The sequence below is a fragment of the Mobula hypostoma genome, chromosome 27, assembly GCF_963921235.1.
Source record: "Mobula hypostoma chromosome 27, sMobHyp1.1, whole genome shotgun sequence".
Lineage (NCBI taxonomy): Eukaryota > Metazoa > Chordata > Chondrichthyes > Myliobatiformes > Myliobatidae > Mobula > Mobula hypostoma.
The window spans coordinates 3,533,582-3,557,954 of record NC_086123.1 but is presented as its reverse complement, the minus strand read 5'-3'; the positions used below and the strand labels follow the sequence as shown (position 1 = coordinate 3,557,954).

General features: G+C 47.3%; 1 protein-coding gene across 1 annotated transcript in view; it reads right to left on the bottom strand.

Moving 5' to 3' along the window:
• The window catches only part of slc2a11b (solute carrier family 2 member 11b), a 77,749-nt gene extending 53,654 nt beyond the window's left edge, over positions 1-24,095 (bottom strand). Inside the window, exon 1 of the mRNA XM_063034152.1 lies at positions 24,054-24,095. Within this exon, the coding sequence (XP_062890222.1) occupies positions 24,054-24,095 (42 nt within the window). The remainder of the gene's footprint in view (positions 1-24,053) is intronic.
• Between the last annotated feature and the right edge of the window lie 278 nt (positions 24,096-24,373).

The following is a 24,373-nucleotide window of genomic DNA, read 5'->3' as shown; positions in this document are numbered from 1 at the left end:
TTTCTGGTCCTTCAAGCCGTGCCACCCAGCAATCCCCCCGTTTTTCACCATAGTCTAATCACAGGCCAATTTACAAGGTCCAATTAACCCCCCAACCAGTGCGTCTTTGGGATGTGGGAGGAAAGGGAGGCACTCAGAGGAAACCCACGTGGTCAACTCCTGAGTACATCGAGGTCGTAGACAATAACAGAACGCAGGATACAGCGTCACGGCTACATTCACAGAGAAGTGGCAGGTAAAGAACCATGCTGAAAGAGCCATGACGAGACAGATTGAGAGATAAAGAGTTTGTCTTCCTTTTCAAGGTGGCAATGAGCTGTGGTCGGCGTTGAGGTTACTGCTCTCAGGGCTTTTTTTTTAAGGTTCGTAGGGATGGTTTGGGGGACAGTGAAGAGAGTTAGGGGTCAGGTTAGGGCTTACGGATAGTGATGTGGGGAATTGTAGGACACGCTGGAGTCTGTCTAAATCCAAGTCTAAGCCTCCACTCAAGCTTAAAGGCCAGCAGCACAGGCTGGCTAGAGTTTGAGGCCTAGTTTTTGGGGTCCCACTATTGGCGAGTCTGGCATTCAAAGCATTGAGTGCAGGCCCTCATCCAGGCTCTTCATTCGTCGGTGTCTGCGAGTCCTGGGCCAATGCCAAAGATCAAAGTTGGAAGGTCAGAGGCCCAGATTGAAGCCCAAAGGTCCACTGGAATTTCAGAGGAACCCTAAATTTGTGAATCCACTGTGGAAGTCGGAGCCCAATGTTTGTGAATCCAATGTCTGCTTGAGGTTGTGTGGGAGGAAGGGAGGAACAGGGCTTGTTTCACTGTCTTTGCTTTGTTGCTTGCTATGCTCTATTTTGTTGTGTTTTGTGTAGTTCACCGAAAATGGTGAGCATGCGATGTTGGCGCTGGAATCTATGTCAGCACTTGCAGGCTGCCCTCAGCACACCCTTGGGTGTGTTGGTTGTTAACGCAAATGACACGTTTTATTGTGCGTTTCAATGTCGATGTGATAATAAATTAACCTGAATCTGAGTTTTCATTGTACGGCAGGTTCATTCAAGAGTCTCGTAACAGTTGAATAGAAGCAACCCAGGGCCTGGCGGTGAACATCTTCTGCCTGGCGGGAGAAGGAAGACGAGAGAATGAGCTGGGTGGGTGGGCACTCGGAATGCATTGACTGCTTTCCTGAGGCAGCAAGTGTGGAGGTAGGCCACGGAGGGGGTAATATCTTTCAACGCACATAGAAGTGATGTCTGGAACTGATTTCAATAATTTTCAAGATTTCAGATTGATTGTCAAATGATCTAATTGCACCATTGCACCTGTGTCTTGGATTTGGAGCACCTTTATAGATTGTGACCCACAATGCAGATGAATGGTCTCAACACAAAATATTAACTGTCCATTCCCCCTGTGAGTGCCACCTGACCCAATTAGCTCCCCAGCTATTAGTTTTTTGCAGCCTGACGGTAACGTTTAAATTAAATTCTGCATAGATTAAAACTCTGATTAATATTCTTGCTGAAATCCTGAGATAGAATGGAAAGACATTAAAATAATTTGACTCCTGTTCCTTGTGTGCGGTCTTTCATTGATTCTATTGTGTGTCTTTGTATTTACTATGGATGCCCACAAGAAAATGAATCCCATGGTAGTATATGGTGACACGTACAGAGTGTACTTTGATAATGAACTTATTTTGAACTTTGAAATTTCATTGCCCTCAGCTTTACACTGCACTCCAAACCCAGGCTATACTTGCTCAGTCTGTCTTGAATGAAGAACAATAAGGATATTCTTTGGAGAGAGTGAGAAGGCCACAGATTGGCTCTTGATGGAAGAGCTCAGAAAGGCTGAAATGGAGATCATTGGGGTTGTGCCAAACAAAGAGTTTCCAGATTAATTCTCAAGTTTGCAAAAGGGAGAGAGTATGAAAAGGAATGGTCATATGTCTGTACTCAATCCAGTACTTGAAGGTGGTGGCTTGAGAGCTTGTGGATGGCTTATTAGGCTTTCCACCCCTGAAGAGTCTAAACATCCTGTAATATTGGCAGAGGATCTTCGTATCTCAGACGTTCTCTGAAGCATGTACATCAAGAAGGAGGAACAGGGGAGAGATTGATCGGGTCTTTGCGAAACATCCACCTTGAAGGTACAGAATGTCGATGAAGAGGGTTTCCATACAGTCCTTTGCAAAGTAGATGCGATTAAGGAGGATGCTGTCTAAGTTGCATGCCATCTTGGTCAATGTCTCCCATCCACTACATAATGTACTGGGTGGGCACAGGAGTACATTCAGCCAGAGACTCATTCCACCGAGATGCAGCACAGAGCGTCATAGGAAGTCATTCCTGCCTGTGGCCATCAAACTTTACAACTCCTCCCTTGGAGGGTCAGACACCCTGAGCCAATAGGCTGGTCCTGGACTTATTTAATAATTTACTGGCATAATTCACATCTTACTATTTAACTACTTATGGTTCTATTACTATTTATTATTTATGGTGCAACTGTAATGAAAACCAATTTCCCCCAGGATCAATAAAGTATGACTATGACTATTATCAATGGTCATCAAATGACTATGGCAGCCTCCGATCCCAATGATCTGGAAGCAATAACAGCCAACCATCTGTTGCTTCTGAAGACCTCACCATCCTTGCCACCATGAGAGTTCCAAAAGGAAAACATTTATGCTCACCGTAGATGGAAGCAAGTCTAATACATGACGAACTTGTTCGGTATACCGTAGGTCAAGGAGTACTTAGCACAGTCATAGGAACGTCAGACATGGGCAAATCTAAAACACAATTTCCTCTCAGTAGACAGCGCCTCAAAACTCATGGGCCATGGGAAGAGTCATTCAAGTCTTTCCAGACAGAAGAGGATGTGTGTGGCAAGTGCACATCAAGACCAAGACCAGGTATCTGGACAGGCCGATAACCAAAATCTGTCTTCTACAGGAGGCCAAGGTTTGAGAAGCTACAGCTCTGGAAGCTTCATGACTTTGACTTGACAGAGAGTGGTGGTAAAGATCACTCTGCACTGGCCCAAGGGCTGGTAACCTCTGGCCTGGATGACTGTTACGTGACTTGTTGGAAGCAGAAAGAAGAAAGAGAACCTTTGCCTAAATGGTAAGATGTTTATCCTTAAAGATTTCAAGTCTCCTGCTTTTTGTAGTATGTAGTTGTAATTATTATAGTGTAATAATTAGGGGCTGGAATGTAGGGCCATGTATGTATTTTCTGTGTGTTTTATATTTTGTCTTCCATTCTTATTATGGGTTTCAGTAATTTGTCACATGGTTGAGGTGTGGTAGAAGTAAATGAGTATAGTTACATATTGACGCTTTGTCTTGGTTAGTTAGTTTAGTTGAGAAGGAGTGAGTCAGGGGTGATATTTTTTGTTGACTGCATAGTTACTCTAATTTGAATGCAGTTACTCTTATTTTTACCATATTGCTAATTTAGTTTTGTTAGTTTTTTAATTGCTATAAGATTGTTCGTCTTGCTGGTTTCATGATAAAGGATCGAACACACTTTTTTCAGCTTGGAACTCAGCTATTTGGAAGCGCGTCACACAGTGTCAATTCCCTTACTCCATCTCTCGGTGGTTTTGGTTTGTTTTCAAGTCAACGCAGCAATGCCAGCATTTATCCATCTCGCTTTACAACTTCTCAACTTCCCAGCGCATAACTCACCTCCTAAAAGACATTTTTGAATTTCAGTCACCAGTGCTTCGTAAGAAATTAGCAGTGATAATAACCATGTAATTTTGCTTTCTACAGTTAGACGAGCTGGGTAGACTTACTCTTTGAATGAACGATACTAAGATTGCTCTCTGGAAAGGTTATCTTCCCGAGATAAAGCCGGTTCAAATGTTGTAACCAGTTTAAAATCAACGTTATTGTAACAATCCTACTTCACTGACGGTACAGACGGAATCACTGTTCTGCTCTTCACTATGTTCTTCTCAAACACCTCTTCCACTTTCTCAATTAACACTCACTGTACAGAAGAGCAAACCTTGGCTCTGGCAGCAATAATATTCAAAACAGTTTTTTACAAATCCAGCCATTAATGAATAGAAATAGATCTGGTCTTGGCTTAACGTAAGTTTATTAAACAGAGGCTCATGATGTTAATCACATCTTATGATGTAAAAAACTTGAATTATTCGCATTATTGTAAATACTTGGAAGAGACACCTCATGACAGTCTCATGATAATTAAGGGAGTTTTATTTGCTCCATGACTTCAAAGCAGTTGTGGCATCTGCACATAGAACATGAGTTTTCTCAGCTCTTTCAGTCTGACCCACGAGGGATGGTCACAGACAATCACAGACTGAGAGGGAAGGCCATCTGACATGCAGAGAGCTCATTCCAAGGCTTGAGGCTATACATCAGGAATGTCACAAGACACACGTAAACCTCACAGGTTTAGATAGATGGTGTATACCTGAACTTATGGTGTAGTGCTATGTTGTGGAATTTTAAGAAATGAACTAGACAAATCTATACTCCATGACTGCAGAATTCTTTGATAGAATTATGGTCACTGGCACGAAAATGGTCTCACAATGGCATATTGACCACTTGCCCAGACTCAGTCATAGAGCACTACAGCTGAGAAACAGGCTACTCTGCCCATCTAGTCCATGCTGACATAGTCTTCTGTCTAGTCCCATCTGCACCCAGACCATATCCTTTCAAACTCCACACCCTCATCTATGTACCTATTCAAACTTCTCTTAAATGTTACACATGAATCCGTATCCACCACTCCTGCTGGCAGCTCGTTCCACATTTACTCCACCCTCAGAGTAAGGAAGATCTCCCTCAGATTCCCCTTATATATTTCATCTTTCACCCTAAACCCATGACACCTATTTCTAGTGTCACCCAACCTGAGGGGAAAAAGCCTGCAAGCATTGACCCTGTCTATACCCCTCATAATTTACCTCTATAAGAGCTTTCCTCATTCTCGGGCACTCCAGGGAATAACAACCTAACCAATTCAACCTTATAACTCATCCTCAGGTCCTTCACAACATTCTTGTAGATGTTCTCAGCACTCTTTCAAGCTTATTGAGATCTTTCCTGCAGGTAGATGACAAAAACTGTACATAATACTCGAAATAATGTCTCATCAATGTCTTGTACAACTTCAACATAACATCCCAACTCCTGTACTTAATGTCCTGATTTATGAAGGTCAAAATATACTAAACACTCTCCTTCCAACCCTACCTACAGGAGATGTCTAAGAGAAGATTGGTGTAGCTCTCGATGAACTTAGAACATGGACCGGCACATAGGATTGTGACATTATAGACAGTACGGAAACGTGGTTGAGGAGTGGGAAGCTGGCTGGCACATTGATGCCTCTGGAATGGCAGGGGTGACAGGGAGGGAGGCAAGAGAGGAGGGGTAAATTACACTAGTCACTAATGAGAGCATCATAGCTGTACTTGGAGACAATATTCTGGGGGGAAGTGTCTAGCAAGGTTATATGACTAGAACTTGGGTTTAAGTAAAGTGCGATGATTTTGATGGTAATACACCATAGGGCCCCAAGCAGTCAGCAGGAATTAGAGGAGCAGCTATGTAGGGAAATCACAGTTAGATGCAACAATGATAGGGCTGTGACCGGTGATGGTTAGGTTCCCTGATATCGACTGGGTTCTGAGGGATTAGGTGGGGAAGATTTTGTTGAACATTTTATGAAGCAAAAGGTAGATGGTCCGACGAGAAAGGGAGCTTTCTCACATTTAGGAAGTGAAGCTGGTCTAGTTGTTGAGGTAACAGTGTGGGACCACTCCAGAACAAGTGACCATAATTCTATTAAGACACACACTGCAGCCGTAGGGTGAGGACTTGTTCAGTTATAGAGATGTGGAGTCACAGAGTAACAGAACATGGGAACTGACCCCTCGTCCCAACTCATCCATAGTAACATGGTGCCCACCACGCTGGTCCCACTTGTCTGTCATTGGCCCATATCCCTCTAAACCCACCTACCCAAGTACTTACTCAAATGTCTTTCAAAAGTTGTTATTGTACCTGACTCAGCACCTTTCTCTCAAAGCTCATTCCAGATACGCAGCACCCTCTGTGCAAAGTAGCCCCTTAGATCACTTTTAAATCTTTTGCATCTCAGTTTAAACCTATGCCCCCTAATTTTGAGTTCCCCTTTCCTGGAGAAAAAGACTCTGTGCATTCATCCTACCTATACCCTTCCCAATTTTATACACCTCAGTGAGGTCATCCATCAATCTGCTACTGTCCAAGGAATAAAGTCTGAATCTACAAAAGCTCTCCCTGTTACCTGGCTTTGAGTCCTGGCTGTGTCCTCATAAATCTTCTCTGTGCTCTTTCCAGTTTAATGATGCTTTTCTTATATAGGGCAACCACAGCTGTACACAATACTCCAATTACAGTCTCACCAATGCCTTGTACAACTGCAAAACAACATCCCAGCTCCCATATTCAGTGTCCTGAATGATGAAGGCCAGCATGTCAAATGCCTTCAACCTATGACCTATGATGCCACTTTCAGCAGCCAACGTACATGAACTCCTAGATCCCTCTGCTCCACAGCACTGCCCAGGGCCTGACTATTCACTGTACAAGTCCTGCTCCAGTTTGATTTCCCAAATGCAACACTTATCCAAGTTAAAAGTTGGTGGGAGGAGAAGGTGGCGGCGCGACACAGATCACAGCAGCACTCTGGTGGCGATATCTGTTATCTGTCAAGTAGGGTGCCGTACACAATCCTGATTCGATGGAGACGGATGCGAGAGCACAGAGGAACATCTGCTGAAACTTCTGAAATGCCTGTTTTGCTGCCGCTGCTACTTTGTGGTCCGGAATCTCCGGAGGGGAAGGCCGCGAGTCCTCGGCTTTGCTCGTTGCTTGGCAGCCAGGGCGGGGTTGAAGTGCTCAGAGAGGCTGTGTCGAAGGGCTGGTCAGTGGCTCGAAGTTTTCGGACAGACTCAGAGTCGGCTGTGGTTGGGTGCTTCCAATGCATCAGCAAGTTTGCAACGCTTTGAGTTCATGGCAAGAAGAGTTTCTCCCTTCTGCCGTCTGCATGAGATGATGGGGCTATCAGGTCTTGGGACTTTTTTTTTTACCGTGCCCATGGTCTGCTCTTTATCAAATTACGGTATTGCTTTGCACTGTTGTAACTATATCTTATAATTACGTGGTTTTGTCAGTTTTAGTCTTGGTTTGTCCTGTGTTTCTGTGATTCTTTCTGGAGGAACATTGTATCATTTTTTAATGCATGCATTTCTAAATGACAATAAATGAGGACTGAGTGTCCTCATAAACTAATCTGAAAAAAAAGTCATTTTCCAGTCCTTGGCCCACTTACCGAGGTGATCAATATCCCTCTTTGATTTTTTTATATATAACCTTCACTTTCTACGATCCCATCTATTCTGGCACCATCCAGAAATTTACTATTGACAGAAATTCCAAATCATAGCATTGTACCACAAGTTGAAATGATTGAACTGCACACCTTGATTATTGAAGTCAGTAGATTATGAAACCTATCCAACATCTTGTTAAGGTCTAAATCTGGGAGGAGATTTATCTATGTCTTTTAATATTTCTGAAGAATAGCCTCAAGATTTGGAATGAACTCTTTATAGGTCAGATGGTCTCCCTATGAGTCTATGATTATTTCCAACCATCATTCATGAATCAGATAGGCAAGTTGTAAATACGAATCTCCCACTTGCAGAAGCCACAGTGGCTTTGAAGTTTCAGAGCTGATAAAACTCCCTTATATGTCATGAGGCTATCATGAGGTGTCTCTTAGACATATTTACAATAGTACAAATAACTTAACCTTTTATTTCAACATAATGTGTGATTAACATAATGTGCCTCTTTCATGAATTAATATTAAGTGAAGATCTGATAGTTTTACTCATGGACAGCTAGACTTGCAAAAAGTGTTTTAATTTTGTGGCGAGTGTTCGGTCTATGACGACCGAGGAGAGAAGCTCGTTTATCTCAACTGCCGGTTTTATTGCGACAGTGAGAAAAACAGACCGGGCGCTAAGTCCCAGGCAGAGAACAAACTCAGTCACATACAGATGGGGGAGGTGATTATTACACACCCTGGTGACAGTCAGGGTGACCCACACCACAGACAGAGGTGTGAACAACTGTATAACCCCAGCTAAAATGGAAAATAGAAACATAGAAACATAGAAAATAGGTGCAGGAGTAGGCCATTCGGCCCTTTGAGCCTGCACCGCCATTTATTATAATCATGGCTGATCATCCAACTCAGAACCCCGCCCCAGCCTTCCCTCCATACCCCCTGATCCCCGTAGCCACAAGGGCCATATCTAACTCCCTCTTAAATATAGCCAATGAACTGGCCTCAACTGTTTCCTGTGGCAGAGAATCCACAGATTCACCACTCTCTGTGTGAAGAAGTTTTTCCTCATCTTGGTCCTAAAAGGCTTCCCCCTTATCCTCAAACTGTGACCCCTCGTTCTGGACTTCCCCAACATCGGGAACAATCTTCCTGCATCTAGCCTGTCCAATCCCTTTAGGATTTTATACGTTTCAATCAGATCCCCCCTCAATCTTCTAAATTCCAACGAGTACAAGCCCAGTTCATCCAGTCTTTCATCATATGAAAGTCCTGCCATCCCAGGAATCAATCTGGTGAACCTTCTTTGTATTCCAAACAATAAATGAAATGGAACATCCCACCAGAATCCCACAAAAGCATTTTAAAACAAGAACAATAAATAATGCTGGCCACTAGGAATGGGCTTTTGACCACGCTCCCCCCAGGGTACCACACTGCCCCCACCGCGCAGGGTGTGGGGTGTGTGCACTGTAGCAACCCCAGAGTCCATGAAAAAGTCCAAAAGTCCCGGTAGGGGTCGACACTGCCACCTGCTTGTGTGAGGCAAGAGGCAGGGCACTCGGAGTGTCACCTCCTTGCTTCAGCCGCGCTGGGTCAGTGAAGGCCAAGGGCTGACACGGTGCCAGCCGGTCCTGGTGCAGCACGACGGCCTTCCGCCGCTCAGGCAGCAGTACCTGGTATACCACATCAGAGGTGCAGTCAAGCACCTCTCCCGGCCCCTTCCAGTGGCTTCCAAGCCTGGGGGATAGTCCGGGAGGGGCAGTAGACCCATACTGGGGCCCCCACCATGACCTGCTGCATTGCCACCCTAGACTGGCGGCCCAGCCCCTCTGGGACTTGCAGGTATCGCAGCCGTGCTCGAACAGCTCCACATTCTGCCAGTAGAAGCGTTCACTCAGCCTGCCCAACGTCTTTGCAACTCCGAAATGGCCTGTGGACTGACTGTGGCGCAGAGCCCATGGGGAACCACCGGCTGCAGGCGATATCTGTCATCGTTGGGCAACTGCCACCACCTGGTCAACAACCCGCCACACGCCACCAGCTTTCCCCTCTGCCAGTATGGGGCTTCCTTATGATCCAGGGCACAGACCCTGCGCCCACCCCGGCCGCCGCCCCACACGCAGCCACCCTGGCACAGGATCGCTCGGGGGCTCGATGCTCAGCTGCTCCTGGTCCATCGCGCGGAGGGTGTTGCTGGCCGTCACTGTAACCGGTCCCTGGGGAGGGTGTTGCTGGCCGTCACTGTAACCGGTCCCTGGGGAGGGTGTTACTGGCCGTCACTGTAACCGGTCCCTGGGGAGGGTGCTGCTGGCCGTCACTGTAACTGGTCCCTGGGGAGGGTGCTGCTGGCCGTCACTGTAACCGGTCCCTGGGGAGGGTGTTGCGTTGGGTCTGTCACTGTAACCGGTCCCTGGGGAGGGTGTTGCTGGCCGTCACTGTAACCGGTCCCTGGGGAGGGTGCTGCTGGCCGTCACTGTAACCGGTCCCTGGGGAGGGTGTTGCGTTGGGTCCGTCGCTGTAACCGGTCCCTGGGGAGGGTGTTGCGTTGGGTCTGTCACTGTAACCGGTCCCTGGGGAGGGTGTCGCATTGGGTCTGTCACTGTAATCAGTCCCTGGGGAGGGTGTTGCGTTGCGTCCGTCACTGTAACCGGTCCCTGGGGAGGGTGTTGCGTTGGGTCTGTCACTGTAACCGGTCCCTGGGGAGGGTGCTGCCGGCCGTCACTGTAACCGGTCCCTGGGGAGGGTGTCGCATTGGGTCTGTCACTGTAACCGGTCCCTGGGGAGGGTGTTGCGTTGGGTCTGTCACTGTAACCGGTCCCTGGGGAGGGTGTTGCGTTGGGTCCGTCACTGTAACCAGTCCCTGGGGAGGGTGCTGCCGGCCGTCACTGTAACCGGTCCCTGGGGAGGGTGTTGCGTTGGGTCCGTCACTGTAACCGGGCCCTGGGGAGGGTGTTGCGTTGGGTCTGTCACTGTAACCGGTCCCTGGGGAGGGTGCTGCTGGCCGTCACTGTAACCGGTCCCTGGGGAGGGTGTTGCGTTGGGTCCGTCACTGTAACCGGTCCCTGGGGAGGGTGTTGCGTTGGGTCTGTCACTGTAACCGGTCCCTGGGGAGGGTGTTGCCGGCCGTCACTGTAACCGGTCCCTGGGGAGGGTGTTGCGTTGGGTCCGTCACTGTAACCGGGCCCTGGGGAGGGTGTTGCGTTGGGTCCGTCACTGTAACCGGTCCCTGGGGAGGGTGTTGCGTTGGGTCTGTCACTGTAACCGGTCCCTGGGGAGGGTGTTGCTGGCCGTCACTGTAACCGGTCCCTGGGGAGGGTGTTGCTGGCCGTCACTGTAACCGGTCCCTGGGGAGGGTGTTGCGTTGGGTCCGTCACTGTAACCGGTCCCTGGGGAGGGTGTTGCTGGCCGTCGCTGTAACCGGTCCCTGGGGAGGGTGCTGCTGGCCGTCACTGTAACCGGTCCCTGGGGAGGGTGTTGCGTTGGGTCTGTCACTGTAACCGGTCCCTGGGGAGGGTGTTGCGTTGGGTCCGTCACTGTAACCGGTCCCTGGGGAGGGTGTTGCTGGCTGTCACTGTAACCGGTCCCTGGGGAGGGTGCTGCTGGCCGTCACTGTAACCGGTCCCTGGGGAGGGTGTTGCGTTGGGTCCGTCGCTGTAACCGGTCCCTGGGGAGGGTGTTGCGTTGGGTCTGTCACTGTAACCGGTCCCTGGGGAGGGTGTCGCATTGGGTCTGTCACTGTAATCAGTCCCTGGGGAGGGTGTTGCGTTGGGTCCGTCACTGTAACCGGTCCCTGGGGAGGGTGTTGCGTTGCGTCCGTCACTGTAACCGGTCCCTGGGGAGGGTGTTGCGTTGGGTCTGTCACTGTAACCGGTCCCTGGGGAGGGTGCTGCCGGCCGTCACTGTAACCGGTCCCTGGGGAGGGTGTCGCATTGGGTCTGTCACTGTAACCGGTCCCTGGGGAGGGTGTTGCGTTGGGTCTGTCACTGTAACCGGTCCCTGGGGAGGGTGTCGCATTGGGTCTGTCACTGTAATCAGTCCCTGGGGAGGGTGTTGCGTTGGGTCCGTCACTGTAACCGGTCCCTGGGGAGGGTGTTGCGTTGCGTCCGTCACTGTAACCGGTCCCTGGGGAGGGTGTTGCGTTGGGTCTGTCACTGTAACCGGTCCCTGGGGAGGGTGCTGCCGGCCGTCACTGTAACCGGTCCCTGGGGAGGGTGTCGCATTGGGTCTGTCACTGTAACCGGTCCCTGGGGAGGGTGTTGCGTTGGGTCTGTCACTGTAACCGGTCCCTGGGGAGGGTGTTGCGTTGGGTCCGTCACTGTAACCAGTCCCTGGGGAGGGTGCTGCCGGCCGTCACTGTAACTGGTCCCTGGGGAGGGTGTTGCGTTGGGTCCGTCACTGTAACCGGGCCCTGGGGAGGGTGTTGCGTTGGGTCCGTCACTGTAACCGGGCCCTGGGGAGGGTGTTGCGTTGGGTCCGTCACTGTAACCGGGCCCTGGGGAGGGTGTTGCGTTGGGTCTGTCACTGTAACCGGTCCCTGGGGAGGGTGCTGCTGGCCGTCACTGTAACCGGTCCCTGGGGAGGGTGTTGCGTTGGGTCCGTCACTGTAACCGGTCCCTGGGGAGGGTGTTGCGTTGGGTCTGTCACTGTAACCGGTCCCTGGGGAGGGTGTTGCCGGCCGTCACTGTAACCGGTCCCTGGGGAGGGTGTTGCGTTGGGTCCGTCACTGTAACCGGGCCCTGGGGAGGGTGTTGCGTTGGGTCCGTCACTGTAACCGGTCCCTGGGGAGGGTGTTGCGTTGGGTCTGTCACTGTAACCGGTCCCTGGGGAGGGTGTTGCTGGCCGTCACTGTAACCGGTCCCTGGGGAGGGTGTTGCTGGCCGTCACTGTAACCGGTCCCTGGGGAGGGTGTTGCGTTGGGTCCGTCACTGTAACCGGTCCCTGGGGAGGGTGTTGCTGGCCGTCGCTGTAACCGGTCCCTGGGGAGGGTGCTGCTGGCCGTCACTGTAACCGGTCCCTGGGGAGGGTGTTGCGTTGGGTCTGTCACTGTAACCGGTCCCTGGGGAGGGTGTTGCGTTGGGTCCGTCACTGTAACCGGTCCCTGGGGAGGGTGTTGCTGGCTGTCACTGTAACCGGTCCCTGGGGAGGGTGTTGCGTTGGGTCTGTCACTGTAACCGGTCCCTGGGGAGGGTGTTGCGTTGGGTCCGTCACTGTAACCGGTCCCTGGGGAGGGTGTTGCTGGCTGTCACTGTAACCGGTCCCTGGGGAGGGTGTTGCGTTGGGTCTGTCACTGTAACCGGTCCCTGGGGAGGGTGCTGCGTTGGGTCTGTGGGGGGTGTGCACACTGCGGCAGCCGCTGTGAGGCCAGCGGTGGTTGTTGCTGCCCCGGATGGGTCCGTCTTCCGGATCCGCTCTGCCGGAGACCCCCGGCTTCATTGCCGGGGTGGAGTGTGGCCCCCGTCACATCCACACGGGCCCCCCAGCAGGACAGCAGGTCCAGGCCGATGATGTCGGTGAGCCGCACCTCGTGTCCACTGTGTTTTCCCCCAGTGCCATGTGCAGCCTCCTCGCCCCTCTCATCACGTAGCCAGCTGGACCGCTGTCTCGTCCACCCAGACCCATGATGGCGGTAGTTGACCCTGCTTCTGCCAGCACCTCGTCCAGCGATCATGACGACGTCAGGCGAACACGCTGCTGAAGATGCTCTGGTGTCAGCGCCTTTACAAAGACGTGGAGGGCAAGCCCTTCCTGGGTCGCGGGAGGGAACTGGGGGCGGCCATGCTGAGCACGGTGGCAGAGATCTGCCGCAAAGACCCTCAGGTTTTCTCCCACACGGCACCGTCTGCTGCCCTGTTCTTCCCGCATTGCTTCCTCCAATGCCCTCTGCCCGAAATGCTGCTCCCGTGCTGTTCTGAGGGCCCTGCAGTCACACTGCTGATCTGGCGTTAGGTCGAGGGAATGCTCCCTTCTAGCACCAGGGCAAGGTGCACCACCGTCTCGCTGTGGCGTGCGATAAGTCTGACTGCCAGAGAAGGCCCCAGGCGGTCGGTGCCATTGTATCTGGGGAGCTTCAGGGTGGGCCTTGTGGCGGCAATTGCTGAGGCTCGTTGGCCTTCCTGTGATGCCCGCCATGTTGCCCATCCTCGCATGGCTGCGGTATCTTGCCCTCCCCAGAGAGGACCATGAGGAAGGTGGGTGATGCTCTCCGCCGTGTTCCCTGGGTTGGGAACTTGCCCCCTTGGAGATTCCGGGAAGGCACGATGCTCGGTTCCCAGGTTTTCCTCCAGGTCGGTGTTCCGTATTAGGGATCCCGGCCCAGCGGTGCACGGGAAGCATACTACTCAGTCCCTTGACTTAAGGTGCCCCGTCTGATGTCGTAGCTCTTTAATCTCACCGCCAATTTCTAATCCCACTCCTGACACCAACGTGACGAGCATTCGGTCCATGATGACAGACGAGAGAAGCTCGTTAAGCTGAACTGCCAGTTTTATAGTGACCAGCATGAAAACAGACGGGACGCTATGACCCAGGGAGAGAACCCAGTCACACACAGATGGGGAAGGTGATTATTACACACCCAGGGTGACACACAAACAATCAAGTGAATAACTGTACACGCCAATCTAAAATGTAACAAGAAATGAACTTGAACATCCCACCATAATCCCACAAAAACATTTTAACACAAGAATAGTAAATAGTGCTGGGCACTGGGGAATGCTGGGGTGTCGACACCGCACCTCGCCAGAACACTACGATATTATTGTGGCCAGAGCCAAGCTTTGCTCTTTGAGAGTGGTGGGAGCGTTAACTGAGAAAGTGGAAGAGGTTTATGATGAGGAGAACATTCTGAAGAGTAGAACAGTGATTCTGAACTGCAGTGGTCTGTACCCTAAGTGAAGAAGGACTTTTTACAGTAACATTGATGAAACCAAATTTCCCTCGGGATTAATAAAGTATATCTATCTATCTATGTATCTTAGACTGGATACAGCATTTGAACCTGTTTTATCCCCAGAAGATCAGAGTTAGCCACTCCAGAGAGCCATCTCAGTGCCATGTATTCAAGGAGCAAGTTAACACAGCATGAATCCAACTGTATGAGAAAAAATTACCTGTTTTTTGCACACTACTGGGACCAGCACACAAGTGCCATCGTAAAGAACACACGACAGTCTGTACTTTCTTACAAGTTTGCCTAGATCTGGCATGTCACCAAAACTTTTGATGAACTTCTATAGATGCACAGTGGAGAGCGTCCTGACTGTTTGCATCATGGCTAATGCCCAGGAATGGGAATGTTTCCAGAAAGTGGTGGATACGGCCCAGTCCATCGGAGGCAAAACCCTCCCCACCATTAAGCATATTTACATGCAGCACTGCTTCAAGCAAGCAGCATCCATCATCAAGGACCCCCACCATCCAGACCACGCTCTTGTCTCACTACTATCATCAGACAGGAGGTACAGGAGCCACCAGGTCCAGGAACAGTTATTACTCTACAAACATCGGGCTACTAATACTTCACTCTCCCCAACACTGAACTGACAAGCACCACAAGCTACAGACTCACTTTCACGGACTCTGGAACTCATGGATCAGTATTATTTTTGCTCAGTTTGTCTGTTTTTGCACATTGGTTGTTCATTAGTCCTTATGTTATAGATTTTTCATAAATTCTATTCTATTTCTTTATTTTCTTGTAAATACCTGAAAGAAAATGAAGTTTAAGGTAGTGCAGTATATGGTGATATATATATAGATGCTTTGATAATTATTTTCTTTGATTTTGACTGAACTTCAAAAATACCTTATTGCCTCTGAACTTTGTGCTGGGCTATCTCAAGTTTGTGAAAGGAGATATGTAAATACCGTCTGTGTATAAAACTCAGGATCCCGTGTGGCACTTTCCTCACAGAACAATGCAACTAACTGTCAATGGTAGGTGCTTAGACATCTGCAGATTTCTCTTTTGCACTTCTTTAAAAGCAAGGAGCAATGCAGCAGTCACTGTCCGTTACATGAGTGAGAGACAGCAAGGCTGTCTGCTTCACTCATGTCAAGCCAGACACTGGGTACACTGAGACTGACTATTGATTAACCTGCACTGCTATATCAATCAGCCTGGCCCCAAAATAGTAGAGGCAACAGAAAAATGGTTTCAGTGAAATCAATGTGAAAAGTGCATGGATAGTTCACTCAGGTAATGACCAGACTGCACCTGACAACTCCCATTTGACAGCAGAACTTCGACTGGCTTTTCTCTTTGGAGAGAAGGAGGATGAGAGGTGACTTGACAGGAGTGTACAAGACAATAAGAGGCATAGATTGAGTGGATTGCCAGAGACATTTTCCCCAGGGCAGAAATGGCTAATGTGACAGTGATTGGAAGAAAGTGTCGGAGTGATGCTTTTTACACAGAGAGTGGTGGGTGCGTAGAATGCAGGGGTGGTGGTAGAAGCAGACTCATTATGGATATTTAAAAGACTCTTAGATGGGCACAGGCATGCAAGAAAAATGCAGGGCTATGTCAGAGGGAAGGGCTAGCTTGTTCTGAGAGTAGGTTATAAGATGTGTGCAGCATCGTGAGCCTAAACGCCTGGACTGCTGTATTCTACGTGCTATACACTGCCCTGAAGTCTGGCAAAATAAGCAGCAGTGGAGGGGTTCATTGTCTCTCTATGGAACTCCGGAGTGACTAGGAATGCAATGCCACTATGAAGCTTCTCTCTGACAAATTAGAGGCGTTCAGCTGGGAGCTCGCCTTGCTGCAGCGATGGATATTCACTTTCCAGAGCCCAGAATCAGAATCGGGTTTATTATCACCGGCATGTGACATGAAATCTAATGGGATGATTGTAAGCCTCAGCCTTTCAGCACAGCTGCATGATCTTTCCAAAGGGCCAGAGGTGTTCCTGGCAAAGTTCAACTTCTAACTAAAATCCCATGCTCAGCCTCATGTCGTAAACAAGTAAATAATGAACTACTTGTAGGCCATATTTAAGCAAAAGAAACAATGGGCTCCACATTATCTCATTAAACACTGCACTCACCTGGCCTGATAAAGGTAAATGAAAACTATCTCAGCAGATGATAGCAAAACAGCATAAATGTTAGAAAACAGTTGAGATTGTTAGGAATGACAAGGAGGATGATAGAAAGAAGAACTAGAATTCACGTGCTGTAGTATTCTATGTTCTATGTTAAGTGCAAGGACCAGGCAATAGACAGTTAAATTCCAACAATCCACTCTCCACATTCAGAAATCCAGGTGTTCCAGCATCTAACTCAATGGTGCTGTTTCTCATCCTCCCCGAATCTCACCAAGTGTCTGTACTCCCCTGAGATACCACAACTCCTCGGGCAGTGCATTTAATATTTCACTAATATTTGAGTTGGGTGTCAGGGTGGAGATAATCTCTATGAAAAGAAGTGTAAGGTGCTCCTTCTCTCCACTCGCCTGCAGGTCACCCTCGGGCAAGGTGTAGCACCTGCTTAGCCCCCCGATCAGGGTCACGCGAAGCCATGGAAGTGGGTGGTGGATGGTCGTATGAGCAGCTGGTGCATATCACAATTCCCGGTTATGCCAGGCAGACAACCTCTGAAGAGTATTGATAAAGGCTGGGGTCACGCTTCTTGTAAAGACACTGACCAGAGTAAAGCAATGGCAAACCACATCTGTAGAAAAATTTGTCAAGAACAATCTTGGTCATGAGACCATGACTGCATCTGTCATACAACACAGCACATAGTGACGCTGATGAATATTTGAGTAATATTGTAAATATATTGTTTGACTAAGTATTCTTTGTTAGTATACATAATTCAGTACGGGTTACTTGTACGAAGATGTGAATGGCATACGTCATTAATCCACCATGTGAGCACCTCACTAAATTTGTGGATAAAACATCCCGGCTCCTAGGTTTTTCTTTCGATTTAGTTTCTGGAATTATGAAATCTAACAGTGGTGATCAGGAAGTTTTAACACAAACCTGAGGCGACCTCCTACCTGTTGAAGTGCAGCACATTGTTTCTTTGGAAGGAGGAGAGAGACACTCGAGTTGTTAAAAAAAAAAGCAGCATGTGTTTCTTTGGAAAATGAGAGAGAAATGGTTGAGTTAAAAAAATGTAGAAAATGAATGAAATTCATGGGTTCAGAAACAGCAAGTCCCAGGTGATAATAGTAATTGAAAAAGCAGAAATGGCTGGCTACATTGGAAAGATAGATACGTTTAATCGCACAAGAACTGGATGATATTTATTGAATGAATTGAGCAGTATTTTGATGCAAATGAAATAGCCAATGAAAAGCCAGTCCCAGTGTTACTGAGAACAGTGAGTAGAAAAGCATACAGTTTGCTAAGAGGTTTAACTGCTACCACCAAATCATCTGAAGTGAGCTTTGCTGAAATTGTGAATGTAATGCAGGAACATTTAGAACTGAAACCAGTATTGATTGCAGAACTCTTTAGGTTTCATAAGTGGAATCAAAAGGAAGGGAGTTCATTTTAGCTTATGTAGCTGAACTGGAGAAATTGTCCCAGCATTGTCAGTTCAGGGATGCACTTAATGATGCACTAAGAGATTGTTTAGTGTGTGGAATCTTACAAGAAAGTACTCAAAACTGAACTGAAGCAAAACTCCCATTTAAAAGAGCAGTTGAAATTGCTGTATCAATGGAAACAGCACCCAGAAATGTAAATAAATTGCAGTCAGGAATGAGGGTGAACATGAACAATATTACTACGTCTAAAAAGAAACCCGCCTGGTAGAACAAATTGTGTTACCATTGTAGCAGAGACACACACATACGCCGGACCAATGCAGGTTTAAAGGTGAAACTTGCAGAAAATGCAACAAAGTAGGACACATACAAAGAGCATTTCAGGTAGACAAAAATAGACAGTGCAAGGAAGAGAAAAAAATAGAAGGTCATGTTGCAGTTTCAAAAAGAGCACCAATCTGCATGCTGTTGATGAAAAATCTGATCATGATGAAAGTGACACTGGACTGTGTAGTCTTGATATTTACACTGTGAAAATTAATAATAGACAAGCAATATGGCTTACACCAGAAGTGAACAGCAAATTAATTAAAATGGAATTGGACATTGGCTCAGCTGTTTCAGTCATTCCATAAACTGAGTTTGAACAAGAGGTTATACTGGAGAAAAGGTAACTCCTGTGGGAATCACACACATAGCAATGAAGTACAATAATCCACATTGGGCTTTTATGTGGTATAACAGGAGGGTCAGCATTAAGGGGCCATGAGTGGCTGAGACAACTACAACTTGATTGGAGATGCATCCACCACTTACATGCCACATCCCCTGCAAAAGAGTCAATTGAAAGCAAATTAAGAAAGGTGTTCAAGGATGGCATTGGAAAACTCAAATATATTAAGAGTAAAATAGTGTTAAATGAAAATTCCGCACCCAAGCTTTACAAAGCCCGTCCTGTTCCTTATACCATCTGTGACAAAGTAGCCAGTGAGCTGGATCGCATGGAGGCTGAAGGAATTCTTTCCAAGGTTGAGTGGAGCCCATAGTCAATGCCAATGGTCCCAGCAGCCAAGAAGAATGGATCTGTCAGGATCTGTGGTGATTTTCAGATCACTATCAACCCAGTACTGAAAGTAGATAAGTACTTTCTGCCCAGGATAGAGGATACCTTTGCAAACCCCTCTGGAGGGAAACGCTTCAGCAAAGTGGACTTAGCTAAGGTCTACCTACAGATGGAAATGGAAGAAAAGTGCAAAATATTTCTCGCCATAAACACTCATAACAGCTTTATCACTATAATAGGCATATTTCTGCAGTATCTTCTGCACCTGCACTCTGGCAGAAACCTGTGGACCAGGTGTTGCAAGGCTGCTCAGGCACTCGATATTACCTGTTGACATCATTGTCGCCAGTGAGGATGATAAGAAAATCCTCCAAAACCACAAGACAGTGTTGAAAAGATTAGAAAATTATGGGCTCAGAGCCTGACACAGTAACTATGAATTCTTTAAACCAAGCATCACTTACTGTGGTCACACCATTGACGCACAAGTATTACACAAGTGTGCTGAGAAAATTCAAGCAGAGGTGGATGCCCCAAGACCAAAGGGCTTGTCTGAGCTGCAGTCCCTTTTAGGAGTTGTCTATCACTATGACCGGTTCCTGCCAAAGCTGGCTATTGTGCTCCACTCCTTGAACTCTTCACTACTGATCAGGAAATAACGGCAATGGGTAAAGCAGTGTGTATTGGCTTTCAAAATGGCAAAGAAAATGGTGACGCCAGACACAGTACTCACACATTATAATCCTCATTTGAAGCCTCTGAGCTTGCACTCATTGGAAATTAGAAGAATGAAGGGAGATCTCATGCAAACCCATCAAATATTGAAAGCCCTAGATAGAGCTCAATGTTCAAAATTTCAAAGTAAATTTATTATGAAAATACGTGCTGTATATGTCACCATATACTACTCTCGAGATTCATTTTCTCACAGGCAATCACAGTAGAACAAATAAATACAATAGAATCAATGAAAAACTACACACAACAACTGACAAACAACCAATGTGCAAAAGACAAACTGTAAATACAAATAATAATAATAATAATAAGAGCAGACTTGATGTCAACAAGGAAACATCGAATGCCTGGCACAAATTTGGAGACATCTTCCCAGAAATGGGGGGTTCATTTTGGCAATAGAGGACCAGATAGCTAACACAAAAAAAACAAAAATATATAATAAAAAACCAACAAATTCACAATGCTATATGCAGAAAAGGTCAAAAGAAACAAGAAACAAATCGAAGTCATTACGGGATTCTGCAGCAGTTAAACTCGATCCAATTACCTACACCAGCAGAATTAAATGGCAAACATCATTCACCAGAATCTTGCTTTAACTCATAAAAGACACCACACCTTTCTATAAATAAAAACCTGATCCAGTTTTAGAGTTAGTGTCCCACAAATTACATTATGACTGATTACATTACAGGTGGACAATTCATAATAATCATCTGGATATAATATTATAGGATAAACAAGCAACTTATTTCATAGATACAGTATACCATTCCAAACACACTTAGTTTACTGAAATCAATAAGAGAAAAAACACCAGAAATATCCTGAATTAAAAATGGATATTGGAAGACTATAGAACATGAACAGGGTAATCATTCCAAAGGCACGACACAATAGCATTAAAACATTGGTCCTACACAGCAATATTTATGTAAGCCTTCAGAAACCCACAATATCAAACACCACTCGAATAGTCCGAAAGTCCCTAGCAATTGAGAAATGTGTGTGTTTGGCTATGCCTGTGCCTTAGGTTTGACCAGCTTCAGCTGAGAAAAACTAAAAATATAATCATGATAATAATAATAAATAAATAAATAATACAGAGAACACAAGTTGTAGGGTCCTTGGAAGTGAGTCAATTGGTTGAAGAATCAGTTCAGAGTTTAGGTGAGTGAAGATCCATGCTGAATCAGAGCTGAAACTGTGAGGCTGTACAACCGCTTCTTTCTCCAGGCTGTTAGACTTTCCAACACCCTGAGCCACCCTGCTGGACAACACCACCAATCCACCCCCCACAACTCCCCAACTCACTAACACACCCTCATCCTGGACTTTTCATCCTTTATTGTTGACGTTCCACATTTTATACAACTGCTTGTTTTATTATAATAGTGTCAGTAACATTATACTGTTTACCTAAACATGCACCTTGCACTTTTTGCCAAGCTGTCAACCATCACACCCTGCCACTCAGGGTCTCATGGTGATATTATTTTGTGACAGTATGTGCTGGATCATAACTCTATGTGATGTGTGTGAAATGTGTACTGTGTTTTGCACCTTGGCCCCAGAGGAACAATGTTTCATTTAGCTGTATACATGTGAAGGGTTGAATGCCAACAGATTTGAACCTGAACTTGGTCCGGGAGCCTGGAGAGTAATAACTGTTCATGAGTCTGTGGAGTGAGACCTAAAGCTCCTGCACTTCCTTCCCGATGACAGCAGTGAGAAGTGATCACGGCCTGGGTGGTGGGTATCCTTGATAATGGAGGCTGCTTTCTTGAGGCCCGTCTAGTAGATGTGCTTTAAGGTGGGGAGAGTTTTTCCTGTGATGGGCTGGGCTGCACCCGCTACCTTTTTGTAGGTTTTCCCATTCGTGACCATTGGTACTTCCACCGGATACTATCCGCTGTGCATTTATGGAAGTTTGTCAGAGTTTTAGATGACACGCCATATCTGCAGAATCAAAGGCACTTAAATGCCGGTCCCAGAACAGATCCTCCAAACTGATAACGCCAATGATTTAAAGTTAACAACGCCCTCAATCTCCAACTTACAAATAGAGACTGGCTCCTTCCTGGAGATCTGGTTTCTTTTTCTTGTGGTCAATGATCAGCTCTGGTTTTGCTGAAGCTGAGTGAGAGGTTGTAGTCGTGGCACCATTCAACCTCCCTACTATATGTCGATTTGTCATCTCCTTTGATTCGGCCAACAACAGTGGTGTTGTCAGCAAACCTTAATGGAGCTGTACTTCCTCTCGCAGTCGTCACTTTAAAGCGAGTAGAGCAGGGGACTAAGCACCAGTGCTGATGGTGATTGTGGAGTAGTGAGTGGACTTTGAGAGTTTGTTTCCTATAGTGGGGTGAGTCCAGGACGAGACGGCACAGCCTCAGAGTACAGGAACGTCCCTTTAAAACGGATACTGGGTGAAATTCTTCAGCTAGAGGGTAGTGGATCTGTGGAGTTAATTAGCACAGACGGCTGGGGAGGTCATGTTATTGAGTACATTTCAAGCAGAGGTCGGTAGATTCTTCATTAATGAGAGTGTCAAAGGTTACGGGGAGAAGGCAGGAGAATGGGAATGAATCAGCCATGATTTAAAGACGAAACACACTCTACTGGCCGATTGACCAAACTCTGCTCCTTTGTCTAATAGCCGAACACTCACCTGTGGGGGTCACTAGTGAATTCAAGAGTGGGAATCAAGGAGACTTAGGGAATTCAAATAAAACTAATGATGTACGTGTTACAAGAATTATTTACGAAGACTAACAAGAGCTCGGGCAAACAGTACTGAATCTGGATGAACCAAAATCACTGAAGAGTTCGGTCTGAGTTTCAGCCGACCAGGGGCCACAGCGACCCAGCAGAAAGAGGTTAGCATCACCCTTTGTAGTCCACCCTGGAGCACGTTGCAATTCCCAACATTGAAAATAATATGCTAATTAAATTATCCCAAGTTAATGAAAAGTGATAAATACAAAGAGTTTAACTATATCCGTTACCCCAAAATAATTTTTTAAAAAACAGAGCTAGTGCAAAGACAATTAAACACAAAAGATACACAATCCAAAGACAGCCTATATCCACAAGTTGACATTGTGTATATACAAACCACATAGTAACTGACAAAAAAACCCTGTTGACATCATCCTCCGGCAATCACCTTCTCCTGTCCTCCTGAAGTACAGTGACCCCCCAACACCAACCCCGCCGTTTCTCAGGACCACTTGTCAGGGAAGACAGATACTGATGAGAGAGTTCACCACTACCTTTCAGCCGATGGGTATCTGAGGGAAAGTGCTTGAAAACCAAGCCTTGAATCCAACACAAAACCTTTGGTCAGCTGGACCGCAGTGATCGCGTCCTAAACACTCAGACGTGGCTACCTCGCGTATCTGTCTCCGAGCACTGGAGGGACGTCCATCAACGCTATCAATGCAAAACACTCCTCATCCAGTGGGATGAGTAAAATGCGCCAGCGTCCTCTCCTCGACCAACAGCCCCGGTTACCGTGCCATTCACAATCCTTGCACCAGACCTCCGCAGCCAGATACTGCTCCGACGCGCGGAGGTTAGCAGGCAGACGGGAAGTAACTCCAGGCCAGTGAGTGTAACATCTCCACCGGGGAGCTGCTGCCCCCTCGCCCCGGCCGCGATCGGAGTGCCCGGAGATGCGCGTTCTGCAGCTCTGGAATTTAACTCAAACTTCTTGCCTTGGGCTGAGAGATGGACAGATGAGTGCATGGCATCTATGGCAGGAAACGAACCAGCTTTTCTTGTTAGGCCTTGGGACAGCGAACAACCCCCCCACCCCCCCCACTTCCTAATTCAAAGCCACCCACGGCGAGGACCGTTGCCCTGCTTCTCGAAACCTGACCCGGTTCTGTACACCTCCACCATCGCTTTGACTGCTCCCCAAACGCTCCCTTTTTGGACATTAGCTGGGGCCATCAAGCCAAAATCTCCAATCGCAAGTCCCACCTTACCCTGTGTCCTACCTTGCCCCGTTGCTCTTTACTTTTCTTCAACAGACTCTCTAATTCCATAATGATCCGTACTGCAGTCGGCACAACGCTGATTGCGAAGTCCCTCTCACCTTCGGGTGTGCGCCCGAAATCATGCTGTGACAATCCCTCTCTCTGACTTTCTATTTATTAAAAAAAAACTACTTCTGTATTTTGTCTTTTCATCGCTCTACGTCAGGAGATAATTAGATGAAGAATTGTTAGATTTGGATTTCGATTCGGGTGAAATATTAAATTCCCAGTTTTACTGCCAAGCATCGTTAATGCGATATTCGTGACTGCTCCCATGGCTCGTTACTAACACACGTCAATTCAGTTTTACATTTACCTTTCTCCTGCAGGGGTTCTCTGCTCTTTCCGAAGCATCCATTGCTAATGGGATTGCTTCGTACATCTGAAGGCTGGCTTCAGGTTACAGTAAGGCTCAGGACCTTTTTGTTCTGAACTTTTTGATAGAAAAACAATGTCCAGCCCACTGATTGGACCCTGGCTCAAACTCTCTTCTACCAATTACTGTTAGTAATCAGCGCTTGACAGACAGGTTAGGGAAGGAGTTGCCCTTTTCTATGCAGATTTTGGAGAATAATTTTGCATTAACAAGGGGCTTTTCACAGCCTCGTGTTCAAATCGCGTGGCACTGGCAGGTGA